We start from the raw sequence: 17,106 nt of genomic DNA on the forward strand, positions 1-17,106 counted from the left end.
AAAATGAGCATAGCGCCACCTACTGAGCTTTTCAGGTAACACGTATATTGAAAGAATCCACACACTGCAAGACAAAATAAAAGTCCATCTGTAAGTTATGCACATAATAAAAGTCCATCTGTAAGTGATCTTGATGCTCCTTTCCAATAAATATTGAGGGTCTTATTCTGGTGACATGAATGTTGTTTGACAAATACAAATATTCTTGCTCTTATCCATAGTAAGATTTTATTTGGTACTTGAAAATTTCAGCAAAAAAGTACATTTTGTGTACACTATGTCATCACGCACTGACTTATCAGCAACAAGTCTGTTTGCTACAAACACCACTAGTGGGAAAATGTGCATATTATTTTAATGCGGATTTTAGAATATTCGCATGAACATCTGTCGCCAATATGATGGATGTCTAGCTAGACTAGTGTGTGAAATATACATATTATAAAGAATTTATTGCAGACAAACAATACTGTGAATATTATTTACAAACTATAAAACAAACATTCCTTTGTATGGGGTTCATCAATTGATGATGAACTACTAAGAATATATTGTGGAATCCATCCTGAGAGATTTCTGTTGCAGTGGTCTCTTAATCAGTTTCAAACTGCCGACTGCAAAGGTGTTAAATTCTTGTTCAACAAACAAATTGGATTCAAAATGACCCCGTTCCCACTTCCCAGCAAGAGACAGAACTGTACTAAACAATTCTGTGAAATAACTTCACATTCTAAAAAACGCTACTTTGAACCTGTAAAAGGAAGAGCAAAACACCCCTAAAGTTGAAATAACTTGAGTTCTCTTTAATGGCCAGTTTGCTGCCACTTGCCAGTATTCAGTACTTTAAGCTCCTTTGTTAGTTTCACAAATCCACCACCTTAAAATGCATAGACTGATAATGGGTGGTTGACCATCAAACTGAAATAAATGGCCAACTCCTCACAGATGTATAATTAACAAAATGGCCCTGGAGTTCAATAGTGCAACATTCAGAACACTGAAAGCTGAGATGTACTATAGAGAACATACAATTCTCTTGAATACTGTATTTATTTACCCTGTTGTACCCTGTAGCAACATCCGATGCAGTGCAGTGTCCGTTCTATACATCACATTTGTATCTGCAAGTCTGAGTGTCACCTCCAACTGAATAAGCCCTTGCAGTATTCCTGGAGCTGAACCCTATGTTCTGTCGTTGATTATACAGTTAGTTTGCTACTCTGCTGTTGAGATAAGTTTACATAGGCAGCCCATTCAGATTGTCAATTACTTGCACATCTGATACCCATCTGCTATTTTCCCTAATGTGTAAACAGCACAAAACCCCATGGAATCTGATCTTTCGACTTCAGATTAATACCACATCCATATGTGGACCTCAATCCTGATACCATCTGGATAATCTATGTGACCTCAATCTGGATGCTCAGATCAGATTTTTTGGCTCTGAAGTGCGTTTTTTTGCCAATTGCCTGCAGTTATCAGGACAACCACCCAAAAATGTAACAGGAAATGAGCATTGCATCTGTGTGCTACTTCAGAGGCTACATCAATGTGAATGCAGAAATATGATATGGGTCACTGAGTGTGGACAGGCAGAAAAAAATATTTTCTTTCTATATCTAGTGTTGGGTTTTTAGGGTGGCTGTGTTTCAAATCCACAGCACACATTTTCCCTGTGGCGTTAAGACGAAGACCAAGGGAAATAAGTGTTTCTGAAAGAATCAAAAGCAGAGAAGGAACTCCGCCCACCCCCCAAAAAATCCAAACTCAGAACAGTCGGTATAACTCAGCGGATTATTGATGCAGTTGATTGTCCCCCATCTTCCAACCAACACAAATCCCAGCCAGAAGAAAATCTGTAAGTGAACTGCCAGGAATAGCAAACTGTATTGTTAAAAAAAAAAAAAAAAAAACATCGCTAGTTCTTAGATTTTTTCCAGTCGCAAACATTCCAGCATGTCGAACACGAAAGGTATGTGCCAGTTCAGCCTGTCGCAGCGCTCTCATCGTCGTCTCCTCTCGGACTCCAGGCAGAACTTCTCAAAAGCTTCCTCGATTTCAGGGTCCATCTCATCCTCGTCATTGAACGACCTGGAACACAAAACAATGTATATTCATTAAGAATGAACTGAACAAAGTGCAGGCAAATTCATGAAGGTTATATACAGGTTTGTTTCAGTGTACAACTAAAGATCAAAGTCACAGTCCTTCAAAGGAAAAGACAAACAAACAGTGGAAAGTCCAAAATAATTGTCAAAGACTCGAGTAACCCAAGTCATAGACTGTTCTCTCTGCTACCGCACAGCAAGCGGTACCAGAGTGCCAAGTCTAGGTCCAAAAGTCTCCTTAACAGCTACTACCCCCAAGCCATAAGACGCCTGACCAATAAGACTGCTGAACAATTAATCAAAATGGCCACCCGGACTATTTACATTGACCCCCCCTTTCTTTCTACACTGCTGCCACTCACTGTTAATTATCTATGCATTGTCACTTTACACCTACCTACATGTACAAATGACCTGGACTAACCTGTACCCCCGCACATTGACTCAGTACCGGTATCCCTGTATATAGCCTCGTTATTGTTATTGTGTTACTTTTTACTTTAGTTTATTTAGTAAATATTTTCTTAACTCTATTTCTTCAACTGCATTGTTGGTTAAGGGCTTGTAAGTAAGCATTTCACGGTAAGGTCTACTACACCTGTTGTATTCAGTGCATGTGACAAATAACATTTGATTTGAGTGAGGGGTAGACAGGGGTCGGCTAAGCCCCCTTTCTGGTCCATCTGCTGACTAGTCTGAATCAGAGGCTCTGGCTTCCCCTGTTGCATTGTGGGCAAGACAATCACACTGACCCACAAGTGAACGACCTCACGCTGCTCTCAGGTCATGTGACCTTGGCATATGGACACATGATATGGCCGAGGGTAAAAGGTCACACAATCAATCCTACAGTGTATTAGTAACTATGGCACTGGATTGTCTGACCTATTTGGTGTGTTTGACTGGCTCCCACAACAACAACAAATATTCTAGAACTACAAAATAGCATTCTAGAACTAGAGAGGAATATTCTAGATCCACAGATACATATATTTTACGGATTCAGTACCATAATGACTCACACGAGAAACCAACCAAGGCAACTGAAAGAGCAAAGATCATGACCACAACTAATCACTGTATAGACAATTAACATAGGTATATTTGTCATTTAGCTATACTCACGATTCATTTCCATTCTCTTCACAGTCCTCTGGGAAACAATCGTCTTCCCGATCCAGGATATCCTGGTATTTTTCGGAATATTCTGTAACACAAAAACATGCATTTAGGGACAATGCAAAGCTTTTGCAGGGTTTTACCTTGATGAATAATGTCGATATACTCACCAGGGTCAGCTGCTGTGAAGGGAGTGCCGTCTGCAGTGTAGAACGTAGGCTCATTCTGAGAGGAGAAACGCACATAGACACAAAGAACAGCGGTGAAAAGGTTAGTGGGCATGAAATTAAAATTTGAACATCTAAACCTGTTTCTCAAAAAGGTGGATCGGTGCCAATTCCTTTTGGATCACGGGTTTAAAGCTGGGAGCTGGCTTGAAACTTTAGAAGTTTAGAAGATTAGATGGAGGGAGTAGTGTTGTTTTCTAGCCCCAACTCCTCACCATAAAGTAGTTGGGGTCATTGTCAGGTGTAGCGTCGGAAGCAGCAGCAGCATGGACTCTGCCCCAGTTACTAGACCTCAGCTCCACCAGCCGCAATAACATCTGCTTCACATCTCTGATGGACACACAGGCAGTCCTTTATTCATTGGACCAATCACTCAGTCAGCATCAATAACATCTCCTTCACACAACAGACAGTCATTCATTCATTCAACCAGCTTTTATCCAATCTAAGAAGCATTCATTTTAATTCTAAATGTGGCAGAGGTAGTTTTGACAGAGTGTTTCTACTAAACAAGTCTCTTTATTCATCTCACACGCACACCTGCTGCACTGGGCGTCCAGTACGATGTTCTCAATCCTCTGGACTAGCTGGTCCATTTCAGACTTCCCTTTCTCTTTCCACACATCCTCCAGAACCGAGCCTGTCAACTACAGAAAACATCACAGATAAACTTCAATGTAACATAGGGGAATTTGTCTTGCGCATTATAACAAACTTGACGATAAACATTATTACATTGTAATACAATCTTTTCCATTCACTCGGGATGATGGCCTGCAGATTTCTCTTGAAACACAGTAAATAACTGTACCACAGATGACGTGGAACATTGAGTCAGCTTGAATTTAGAGATCAGAAAAGTTGCGAAATAACCTTGAGCAGTTTGACAGCACAGATGAGGTTTCCATCCACTGGGTTAGAGAAGAGGGCATTCATCAGCTCCCTCAGGGCGATTAGCAGGATCTCAGCTCGGGATGGAGGCCCCTTTGCACTCTTCACCTGAGACAACCAAGAGGCCAGGTTCTGTCATTCTCTAGGGTTTATTATCAACTCAAAATGGATCGAGGGGAGGGGTTATGGAAGGAGGTTGGGTTATGGGAGGCAAGTGTCAAAGTTGTGAGGGGCTGAAATGGAAATCGTTTTTAAAATCGAGTGTCACTTTGGAAATAAGTGTTTTAATGAATAATTTTAAGTGCTTTTGTTCTGGAATACAATGTACATCTTGCTGTACATGTTTTTACCAAATTAAATTCAGCTCAATTCAACGCATAAATACCCCCAAAAGCCTGGGACAGGACAAAGGTGCTCCTGCTCACCTCCAGTCTGAGATAAAGCTCCCCCAGAAAGAGCACATAGGCATGGAACTTCTTCTGTGTCTCCAGGTCTCCCCGCACCGCTACGTCTCTCTGTTCATACTCTGTCCGACACCTACAGCACCCAGATACAGAGCAAGAGAGAGGGTTTCTGTATAAATGGCTACAAGTGTTTCTTGTGGTGAAGCATCAGGATTAAGCTGGTGATGAAATTATACTAACAAAGCTCACCGTTTTAGTAAAAGCTGACGAAAGTTTCCACTTGCTGGGCTGAGTACGAGGTTATGAGACAGGAAGTTACAGAGCCTTGCCCCAGTGTACGAGAAATTGGGGATAGCAGTAGACTGCAAAAATAAACATAAACACTTTTTTTTTTTAAACGACACTAAAACAAAATACAGTAAACTACAGTATAGAATCGCTATAAAATGAAAAAGCACGTAGATGACCGAACCGTGTGTGTGTGTTGATACACATACTTGTGTGTAGATGAGTTCCACCAGTTCTTGCAGCGTCTCCTCAGTAGTGACCCAGCTGTTCAGCATGTTTACCATGTGTTCAATGTCCGTCTCAAAGGACCCCGGCGAGGAGTTTAGGTAGCTGAGAAACTCCTCAACCAATTCAGCCAATGTCATCTCAGTATAATAGCCATCACTGCCATCCTCCGAAACGGATTCCTATAAAATGGAGAACACTTGTAATAGAAGATAGGTGAAAAACATAGAAACTAGCTAGTAGCTACAGTCAGTACCTCCAGCTGAGAGCTACTCATTAGTTGTGGATGAGGTGATTGATTAGTTTGGTCCTTATAATGTAAAGTGCAGTCGCCAAGACACTAGGCAACCCATTATCCATATCCATTATTACCGGGTGTGCAGACTTTTTGTTCTAACCCAGCACAACCACACTAGATTTCATTTAATAAGGGGCTTAGTGATTACCCTAGTTGAACCAGGTGTGTTAGTAGTACTGGACTGGAACAAAAGCCTGCAGGACCACTGCTTTCATACCTCATAGGGGGAGAAGCTAGCAGGGTAGAACTCCGGTGCATTGGCTGACAGAATGGAGCTATTCACCAGAGAGTCCACACTTTTCACTTTGGAGGCAGGAGTGCTGTGGTTGTGAATGAATTGGTGTGGTTTGCTTGGTCTTCTGCTTTCTGAGGAAGCAAATTAAGATTTATTTTAAAAACATGTAACTAGCAATAGAGATCTGGGTGGCACATTAAGTAATGTGCTTGCCCTGTAACAGGGACACTGGGTGGCAGTGACCTAGCTCGTCATGTGACGTGATTTGGCCGCCGTCCTTGCACTTCATTTAGCAGCTAAGTCACTGACTTTTACATTTAGTGACAGGTGCAACTAGATAGCTATTTAGGTAATTCGTCCGAGGGCTCAAATGTTCTAGGGGCGTTTTAAACAACGATAGTTTGGGCGATCTAGCACCGAGGTAAAGACAGTTTCAAGTTGGATATTCAACGGATATTCGCATTTTCAAACATCAATAGCTTTCAAACCACTTGAGCCACAGACTCCAAATAAGTGTCATGATGTTGGAAAACTTGTGCACAACATTGCACAGGTCTTATTTTCATGATTTGGATATTAACTCGCTTTCCAAAGCTAATTAACATGCGGAAATGTGAGCAGCATTTTGTATTCCTACTTGAATTAGTTAGCTCCCTAACTAATACAACTAGGAATACAAAATGCTGCTCACATTTCCGCATGTTAATTAGAGTGAGAAAGCGAGTTAATGTAAACAAAGTACAAACTTTTTTTACATTCAAATTTCAATAGCTCCTTGGTCATTTGACCTACTGACTTCAAACAAGGTTCAGAATGTCCACTGAGTGGGCCTACACATTGCACACCCTTTAGTTTGTCCATTTTCATCTCACACGTTTTTCATGAATTTTTCAAAATGTAAAATTTCAATAGCTCCTTGGTCATATGACCGAATGACTTCAAACAAGGTTCAGAATGTCCACTGACTATACCTTCATATCGCACACTGATGTTTTGTCTACTTTCATCTCATGCTATTAGACTTAAATCTGTAAGCTTTGTAGGCATTCATTTTACATGGTTGTTAAAAAAAAAAAAAATTGAAGTTAACAGCCTCGCAATAACTATCTTTCACATGGACACTGTAAAGATCCGCAAATGGCTGTATGTGGTATGGATCAAGGACAGGAGAGGTGTTCAAACAGAGGTGCTTAAAGGAAGGAGCACAGGTAGGCCTCATGCAAAACAATGTTTCATATGCTCTTTTTAAATCACAGTAATAGGCAGGGATTTGTCAGTCAGAGTGAGCTTGAAAGAATCATTTTTCATAGCATAACTTTCATATACTGTACATTAAGACAAATCCTTCTACGTTGAGTATTAGAACGCAGTTTACATAACCTGATAATGACTTGATATTTGAGTGCATTCACAACAAGCCACCTGCAGACAACTTACAAAATGCAATAGTGCATTTAAGGGTTAGTTTTTCTGATGAAAATACTTATTTGATGCATGGCCTACTATTTCTAACTGGTAAAATTAATTCCTACATCTTTATCTTATCATCTTTAAAATGGTGTAAAATAGTTGATTGTTTGAGAAAATGAAATTATGAGATTTTTGCTGTTTTGTATTTCGCGCCATGCTATATTTCACTGGCTGTTGAATAGTGTGTCCCGCAGGTGGGACGCTAGCGTCCCACGTAGCCCATTGAAGTTAATGCAACCGCTGTGTCAGATTTCAAAATAGCTTTACGGCGAAAGCAGATTGTTCAATATTCCGAGTACAATATTCTGAGTACAATATTCTGAGTACAGAGCTCAGCCATCAAAGCAAGCTATACAGTTACCCGCCAAGTTCTGGAGTCAACAAAACTCAGAAATAGTATTATAAATCTTCACTTACCTTTGCTGATCTTCATCGGAATGCACTCCCAGGACTCCCAGAAGAAATGTTCGTTTTGTTCGATAAACTCCATATTTATGTCCAAATACCTCCGTTTTGTTCGCGCGTTCAGATCACTATTCCAAAGGCATAATGCGCGAGCGCAAAACCTGAGACGAAAAGTCAAAAAGTTCCATTACCGTTCGTAGAAACATGTCAAACGATGTTTACAATCAATCCTTAGGGTCTTTTTAACATAAATATTCAATAATATTCCAACCGGACAATAGCTTATTCATTACAGAGGAAAAAGAAGGAACGGTGCGCCTGCGTGACAGCGCAGTAAACAACTCATTGGTCTCAGGCAGTCATCTTGTTGAGTCACCTCTTATTCTCTCCCCAGTAACAGTAGAAGCATGAAACAAGGTTCTAAAGACTTGACATCTAGCGGAAGCCTTAGGAAGTGCAAAATGAACCCTAAGTCACTGTACACTGTATAGGCAATCACTTGAAAAACTACAAACCTCAGATTTCCACACTTCCTGGTTGGATTCTTCTCAGGTTGTTGCCTGCCATATGAGTTCTGTCATACTCACAGACATCATTCAAACAGTTTTAGAAACCTCAGAGTGTTTTCTATCCAAATCTACTAATAATATGCATATCCTACCTTCTGAGCCTGAGTAGTAGGCAGTTTACGACGGGCACGCGTTTCATCCGGACGTCAAAATACTGCCCCCTACCCTAGAGAAATTAAGTAAGCATGCCCCATTCAAAACATGTAGAACCAGGAACAGATATAGCCCTTGGTTCACTCCAGACCTGACTGACCTCGACCAGCAAAAAAACATCCTGCATTAGCATCAAATAACTCCGCGATATGCAACTTTTCAGGGAAGTTAAGAACCAATATACACAGGCAGTTAGGAAGGCAAAGGCTAGCTTTTTCAAACAGAAATTTGCATCCTGTAGCACAAACTCAAAAGTTCTGGGACACTGTAAAGTCCATGGAGAATAAGAGCACCTCCTTCCAGCTGCCCACCGCACTGAGGCTAGGACACTGTCACCACCGATAAATCTACAAATATCGAGAATTTCAATAAGCACTTTTCTACGACTGGCCATGCTTTCCACCTGGCTACCCCTACCCCAGTCAACAGCTCTGCACCCCCACAGCAACTTACCCAAGCCTCCCCAATTTCTCCTTCACCCAAATCCAGACAGCTGATGTTCTGAAAGAGCTGCAAAATCTGGACCCTACAAATCAGCTGGGCTAGTCAATCTGGACCCTCTCTTTCTAAAATAACCCGCCGCAATTATTGCATCCCCTATTACTAGCCTGTTCAAGAGATCCCCAAAGATTGGAAAGCTAACGCGGTCATCCCCCTCTTCAAAAGGGGAGACACTCTAGACCCAAACCGCTACAGACCTATATCTATCCTACCCTGCCTTTCTAAAAGGTCTTCCAAAGCCAAGTTAACAAACAGATAACTGACCATTTCGAATCCCACCGTACCTTCTCCGCAACGCATATTGGTTTCCGAGCTGGTCATAGGTGCACCTCAGCCACGCTCAAGGTCCTAAACGATATCATAACCGCCATTGATAAGAGACATTACTGTGCAGCCGTCTTCATCGACCTGGCCAAGGCTTTCGACTCTGTCAATCACCACATTCTTATCGGCAGACTCAACAGCCTTGGTTTCTCGAATGACTGCCTCGCCTGGTTCACCAACTACTTCTCAGAGTTCAGTGTGTCAAATCAGAGGGCCTGTTGTCCCGGACCTCTGGCAGTCTCTATGGGGGTGCCACAGGGTTCAATTATCAGGCTGACTCTTTTCTCTGTATACATCAGCTCTTGCGGCTGGTGATTCTCTACGCAGACAACGCCATTCTGTATACTTCTGGCCCTTCTTTTGACACTGTGTTAACCTCCAGACGAGCTTCAATGCCATACAACTCTCCTTTTGTGGCCTCCAACTGCTCTTAAATGCAAGTAAAACTAAATGCATGCTCTTCAACCAATCGCTGCCCGCACCTGCCTGCCCGCCTAGCATCACTACTCTGGACGGTTCTGACTTAGGTATTTGTAGTTGTCCACATATTCTAGGTGTCTGGTTAGACTGTAAACTCTCCTTCCAGACTCATATTAAGCATCTCCAATCCAACATTAAATCTAGAATCAGCTTCCTATTTCGCAACAAAGCATCCTTCACTCATGCTGCCAAAAATACCCTCGTAAAACTGACTATCCTACCGATCCTTGACTTCGGCGATGTCATTTACCAAATAGCCTCCAACACTCTACTCAGCAAATTGGATGCAGTCTATCACAGTGCCATCCGTCTCGTCACCAAAGCCCCATATACTACCCACCACTGCGACCTGTATGCTCTCATTGGCTGGCCCTTGCTAGGTAAAGCCCCGCCTTATCTCAGCTCACTGGTCACCATAGCAGCACCGACCCGTAGCACATGCTCCAGCAGGTATATTTCACTGGTCACCCCCAAAGCCAATTCCTCCTCTGGCCACCTTTCCTTCCAGTTCTCTGCTGCCAATGACTGGAACGAACTGCAAAAATCACTGAAGCTGGAAACTCATATCTCCCTCACCATCTTTAAGCATTAGCCATCAGAGCAGCTTACATATCATTGCACCTGTACATAGCCCATCTGTAAATACCCCAGCCAACTACCTCATCCCCATATTGTTATTTTTTTTTCTCCTTCGCACCCCAGTATCTCTACTTGCACATTCATCTTCTGCACATCTATCACTCCAGTGTTTATTTGCACACACTGTATACAGACTTTTCTATAGTGTTATTGACTGTACATTTATTTATCCCATGTGTAACTCTGTAGTTGTTTGTGTCACACTAATTTGTTTTATCTTAGCCAGGTCGCAGTTGTAAATGAGAATTTGTTCAACTGGCTTGCCTGGTTGAATAAAGGTGAAATAAAAAAAAATACTGTGTGGGAATGTCTTATGTCCGTACTACATGTAGTGTTGGTACATGGAATATTCCTCAAATGCATATATCATAATACTTCTATTTGCAATAGTAATTTATGTTCAACAACTGACATTTTCAGATAATATTTTGACAAACACACTTTGGTGCTTACAATTCATTCTCTGTTGTCATAGATTTGGTGGGCACTCATCTGTGATCTTTGATATGACTTTCTTTAAGCACATACTGATGAAACTGTCACTTAATATTTTTTTCTTAAAGTCTACAAACACTCTACATTTGTTCACTCTGTGATAGGGTTGGATCCTATATGCTACTTTTATTATTGTCCTGTAAATGGTTCAGTGCCTATAATTTAGGCTGTGTGTAGAATGCGGCATAAATTAAATTACCTCTATTACTACTAGATTATAGTGATAAGGAAAACAGCATTCAAATTTGGCTTGTGTACTCATTTGCCTATAACTAATCATAATTCCATTATTTTTACATAAAAAAGAGAATACTTCAAAATGAGAAGATCCTGCCATGGAAAAGACGACTAGGTGGACATAAAGTGGAAAGGAGGGGAAATAACTCACACTATGCAGCAGGACACCTTCAGCTGTGGGGTCTTTGTAATGCAGGTTTGATAGTTAAATTTTCAACAATGAATGTTATGCTGTTATGTGACAATTAGGTCAAAAACTCCATTTTATTTTTTGGTGAAGATGGCCAAGGAAGTTGCACAGAACTTCCCCAACATCCCCTCTCAAATTGATATGGAACCTTCAAAAACACATGGAGCAACTGCGAAAAGAAATGACTGAGGATATACTAAAAATGTCTGGTATGTAATGACATTTAATTCAAAGTAAATTCTTTATTTTTATGTAGTTGTTCAGTTCATGCCTATGCTTTCAGAGTTCAACAAAGCCAACAACTGCTTCATGTGTGCCACTGATAAAGAACCTGGATGTGGCCCAAAGACTGACTGGGTTAGTAACTTTATTTAACATGTTTATAATCTTTTGACAACAGTGACAGCATGTAAGACAATTAATGATATAACACAATGGATGGCTAATTCGTCATTGATATTATTTATAATGTCTTATGCTTTGTTTTGTTTTGATTGAATGTTTTGCATGCCAACGGTGGTTCCATGTGCTGTGCCTAGGAATGAAGACAAAAGAGTTCAACAGAGTAAAGAACACAAACTGGAAGTGCTGTCTTTGTTGTTGAAAATGTATGCTATACCCCATCCACACTGAAGAGGCTCTGAAATGTACATCAACCAGGGATAAAGAGAAAGTTACAACTGAAATGTTTTGTACTTATTTTAAGTTAAGTATCTGTTGACATGTTGGAAAAGATTAAAGGTCTACAGTTTCTGTTTAATTTGTCAATAATCCATTTTTATTCATTGATTTACTGGCCACCATTACTGTGGTTACATGTTCAGTATATGTATTGACCAGCAAACCCACTGCAGCCTTCCTCACTAGCTCACTCTCCATCCCTGCTTTGGACAATTAATAGCATGACTCTCATACTTTGCCCTTTTCCTTTATGGTTAATATTAACAACGAAAGGAGATATTATCTGTCTCTCTCCTATTGTGTACCACTGTTAAATACTGTGGGGGGGAAGAAAAAAAACACAGGGAAAATAAGTACTTAAAACGACCAATTATTATAGATAAATATTAAAGAAAAGGGTACACAACACTGGACTGAACCCCCTAATTGTCATACTAATATTAATGTACAACAATATAGAAGATGCATGACTAGAGGTCATGCAATATGGGTGTATATCCACTGCACACTTTTTAGGGGTGTAATTGACATGACCAAGGAGCTATTGAAATGTAAAACTATGAAAAATGTACATTACACTGTGATTTTACAGTACAAACAAGAGTGTGCAATATAGAAGGGTAGTCAGTGTAAATTCTGCACCATGTTTGAAGTCAGTAGGTCACATGTCCAAGGAGCTATTGCAATTCTAAATGTAGAAAAATTCATGTAAAATCATGTAAGATGAAAATGGACTAACTAAAGGGTGTGCAATATAGAAGGGTAGTCAGTGGACATTCTGAACATTGTTTGAAGTCACTAGGTCATATGACCAATGAGCTATTGAAATTAATAAATGTAAATAATTTAAAATAGTGCGAGATGTAAATCAACAAAAAGAAAGTGTATGCAACGTGTCTATGCCATCGGGTTAGCTAGAACCAGGTTTGAAAGTGTTAGGAGTAATAGTTAAAGAGCTATTGAAATTTGAAAAATGTGATTTATCGCCATGTTGACGGTCCCTAACTGCTGTTGGTGGACGTAAGTAAAACTACAAGGGAATATCCGTCGAATATCAAACCTGAAACTGTCTTTACCTCGGTCGCTCTAGCTCGGGAGCTAGAATGTTAGCCTAGTACCATTAGTTGTTCGGGCTAGTTACCTAGCTAACTTGTTAACACACATAGCTAGCTAAAGCAAATGGGTAAATGCATAGTTGATCTGACAGAAAATCTTACCTCCGCCGATAGCGTCACTATTGTTTGGGTTGTTCTCAGTCAAAGGTGGAGACGTCCGAGGTTGCCGAAGAGGCTCACGCTGGTTGAAAACAGATGTGGCGTCCCCGTCTCCTACATCTGCAAGGCCGGGGCTTCTTGGCTTTATACGGGCTCTACCTGCGCCTGGAGCTCGGTCGAAATTCTCAGTCATCTCTGTTGCTTTTTTTGTGTTATGACCTTTTCGGTGAGGCGCAACAACAACAAAAAACTGAGGCGGTTTGGCAATTCCAATAACTTGTTACGGAATTATTTAGTTTGGCCTCACTCACCCTACCTCATTTTCATATTTACTAGCAAGCTAGCTACTTTATGTTCTCGAACGGATATTACAACATATTTCTGTAAGGGCCACTTCCTTCAACAAATCCGACATGGGCTGAGATGATCTATAACCGTGTGAACGTGTTGTCGCCCTCTATGGGAGGGGAGCGGTAGAGCAACAACAGTGCTGAGCCTATACCTCATTGAGCGGACTGAGTAGCCTGGAAAAAACTCCCAGGAAGCCTACATTGATCTGAAGCAAGAAAGTATGTTTATCTAGCTAATACACATACTGTATCATGTTAGATGTGATGCAGTTTCTTCAGCAATGAAAGCGAGTGGGGAGATTGAGTAATAAACACATACCTCCCATTCTACAGTAAAACTACAGATGCATCCGAGAGCAGAATCAGAATCCTGTGGATCACACCAACCCTCACATGTGCCGCTCTCCCCCTGCTCTCTCAGTAGCTGCCCACTATAGCCATGTGTGTTACACCAGAACTCAGAAGAAGCATTCATTAATTGTTTAGCCTCCAGTCATTTTCCACTTGTTTCCCAAAGCTGGATCACAGTATGTCAAAGATCATACCCCTTGCAGAAATGTGGAGACCCACTTTGATAAAAGATTATGGCCCCTGTTTTCTGTTATTGCAAAATGGGTGTCTTGGAGGGAGTTCAAACATTCACAAGTCAAGTCCTGGGAATGCGTACAAGATGAAAGATGACAATACCTTTAGGAATCCATGAAGGAGTAATAGACTAGCTAGAGTTGGTATAGCCAACAGCAGCACTGTGTGTGTTCAGCTCAATTAGTTTAAAGGAAAAGCCGCACACACTAGTAGCTCCGATAGGGGTTCATTTTGGACTGGGCAGGAATACACTTGTTAGTATTCTGGCAAATGGTGGGGCAGGTAAGCAAACCCCGAGGGGCAGGGAAGCAAACACCCTACGCATTGCACGAATACCCCGATAGTTGGGAATTGTAATATGACTCATATAGCGTGTGTTGCTACAGTACCCTATGTTGAATTGCATTGCAACATTCAAAAGCGTTGATAATTCGTTGTGAGTCCATAAACCATAATTACAGGGACAATATGAGCAGTTCTAGCTCAAAGCAAATACCATCATGATCCCTGGCCTCCTGCAGTAGCTCCAAGCATCTTCACAGTAGCTCCAGACCAGGAATCACGGTCTCTAGTTAAATGGGATAAATCTGGTAATTTTGGAAACGTTCTGTCTTTCATGTTAGTTTTGCACGCACTTTGTGCTCTTTTCCCAATTGCACGCCCTTACATAGATACAATTAGATGTTCAAAAACAGGATGAGAGAGGCACGGGACATTTGTGGTGTTAACGTTCTCCCCTTAGTCTTTTGATCTGACATCTGACAGCTGTCATTGATTAGACGATTTGATGACAATTAAAGGAGGAAGTGGGTGGGGAGAGACAGTTCATAAATAATAATAATACAGTTGAAGTTGAAAGTTTACATAAACTTAGGTTGTAGTCATTGAAACTTGTTTTTCAACCACTCCACAAATTTCTTGTTAACAACTATAGTTTTAGCAAGTCGGTTAGGACATTTACTTTGTGCATGACACAAGTAATTTTCCCAACAATTGTTTACAGACAGAGTATTTCACGTATAATTCACAATTCCAGTGGATCAGAAGTTTACATACACTAAGTTGACTGTGCCTTTAAACAGTTTGAAAAATTCTAGAAAATGATGTCACGGCTTTAGAAGCTTCTGATAGGCTAATTGACATCATTTGAGTCAATTGGAGGTGTACCTGTGGACGTATTTCAAGGCGTACCTTCAAACTCAGTGCCTCTTTGCTTGACTTCACAGGAAAATCAAAAGAAATCAGCCAAGACCTCAGGAAAAGAATTTGTAGACCTCCACAAGTCTGGTTCATCCTTGGGAGCAATTTCCAAACGCCTGAAGGTACCACGTTCATCTGTAAAAACAATAGTACGCAAGTATAAACACCATTGGACCACGCAGCCGTCATACCGCTCAGGAAGGAGACGCGTTCTGTATCCTAGAGATTAACGTACTTTGGTGCGAAAAGTGCAAATCAATCCCAAAACACAGCAAAGGACCTTGTGAAGATGCTGGAGGAAACAGGTGCAAAAGCATCTATATCCACAGTAAAAACGAGTCCTATATCGACATAACCTGAAAGGCCGCTGAGCAAGGAAGAAGCCACTGCTCCAAAACCGTCATAAAAAAGCCAGACTACGGTTTGCAACTGTACATGGGGACAAAGATCGTACTTTTTGGAGAAATGTCCTCTGGTCTGATAAAACAAAAATAGAACTGTTTGGCCATAATGACCATTGTTGTGTTTGGAGGAAAAAGGGGGAGGCTTGCAAGCCGAAGAACACCATCCCAACCGTGAAGCACGGGGGTGGCAGCATCATGTTGTGGGGGTGCATTGCTGCAGGAGGGACTTGTGCACTTCACAAAATAGATGGCATCATGAGGAAGGGAAATTATGTGGATATATTGAAGCAACATCTCAAGACATCAGTCAGGAAGTTAAAGCTTGGTCGCAAATGGGTCTTCAAAATAGACAATGACCCCAAGCATACTTCCAAAGTTGTGGCAAAATGGCTTAAGGACAACAAAGTCAAAGTATTGTTGTGGCCATCACAAAGCCCTGACCTCAATCCTATAGAACATTTGTGGGCAGAACTAAAAAAGTGTGTGCAAGCAAGGAGGCCTACAAACCTGACTCAGTTACAGCAGCTCTGTCAGGGGGAATGGGCCAAAATTCACCCAACTTATTGTGGGAAGGTTGTGGAAGGCTACCCAAAACGTTTGACCCAAGTTAAACAATTTAAAGGCAATGCTACCAAATACTAATTGAATGCATGTAAACTTCTGACCCACTGGGAATGTGATGAAATAAATCGTTCTCTCTACTATTATTCTGACATTTCACATTCTTAAAATAAAGTTGTGATCCTAACTGACCTAAGACAGGGAATCTTTACTAAGATTAAATGTCAAGAATTGGGAAAAACTGAGTTTAAATGTATTTTGCTAAGGTGTATGTTATCTTCTGACTTCAACTGTATGTTTTATTGAAAATTACACCAAATAGGTGCAGTGAAATGTGGTGTTTTACAGGGTCAGCCAAAATAGTACGGCGCCCATGGAGCATATTAAGGTTAAGTGCCTTGCTCAAGGGCACATCGTCAGATTTTTCACCTTGTCTGCTCTGGTATTCAAACACACACACACACACACACACACACACACACACACACACACACACACACACACACACACACACACACACACACACACACACACACACACACACACACACACACACACACACACACACACACACACACACACAGCTTCCTACCCCACATACCCTGCGCCAGATGTTGTTAAATAGTGCTTGATGTTAGATATTACAATGCAGAAATGTGAGATCTACAGGCTATTAACTTTTTTTCATGTTACTTACTGTATGAAACAGGTGATTCTTGCTTGTTCAGTATCCATGTGACTCAAGGTCTCCTGCCATTCGGGAATGTTGCATCTCCACACTAATGGGTGATAGTTAAGGAAATAATGTAATCCCATACCAGTGTAGCTATCTCCCTTCCATTTTCATGTG

The 17,106-nt window shown here is 41.0% G+C and overlaps 1 protein-coding gene across 1 annotated transcript; it reads right to left on the reverse strand.

Moving 5' to 3' along the window:
• Window positions 1–211: 211 nt before the first annotated feature.
• Window positions 212–13,531, reverse strand: LOC106580586 (polyadenylate-binding protein-interacting protein 1). Its single transcript, XM_014161803.3, has 11 exons — window positions 13,160–13,531; window positions 5,781–5,929; window positions 5,250–5,447; window positions 5,002–5,114; window positions 4,774–4,885; window positions 4,331–4,456; window positions 3,998–4,104; window positions 3,673–3,787; window positions 3,401–3,455; window positions 3,237–3,318; window positions 212–2,094 (listed from the first exon to the last, which is right to left on the reverse strand). The coding sequence occupies exons 1-11, from the start codon at window positions 13,347–13,349 to the stop codon at window positions 2,007–2,009; spliced, it is 1,335 nt and encodes a 444-aa protein (XP_014017278.1). The 5' UTR covers window positions 13,350–13,531; the 3' UTR covers window positions 212–2,006.
• Between the last annotated feature and the right edge of the window lie 3,575 nt (window positions 13,532–17,106).

Source organism: Salmo salar, chromosome 20, assembly GCF_965601325.2.
Source record: "Salmo salar chromosome 20, fSalSal1, whole genome shotgun sequence".
Taxonomy (NCBI): Eukaryota; Metazoa; Chordata; class Actinopteri; order Salmoniformes; family Salmonidae; genus Salmo; species Salmo salar.

Excerpts from the sequence above, each read along its gene's own strand:
- LOC106580586 (XM_014161803.3), bottom strand. The coding sequence starts at position 13,349 with ATGACTGAGAATTTCGACCGAGCTCCAGGCGCAGGTAGAGCCCGTATA. Across the intron at positions 5,930-13,159 it reads TAGTGACGCTATCGGCGGAG|AAAGCAGAAGACCAAGCAAA; the intron begins GTAAGATTTTCT and ends TTGCTTCCTCAG. Across the intron at positions 2,095-3,236 it reads GAAGAGAATGGAAATGAATC|GTCGTTCAATGACGAGGATG; the intron begins GTGAGTATAGCT and ends TTTGTGTTCCAG.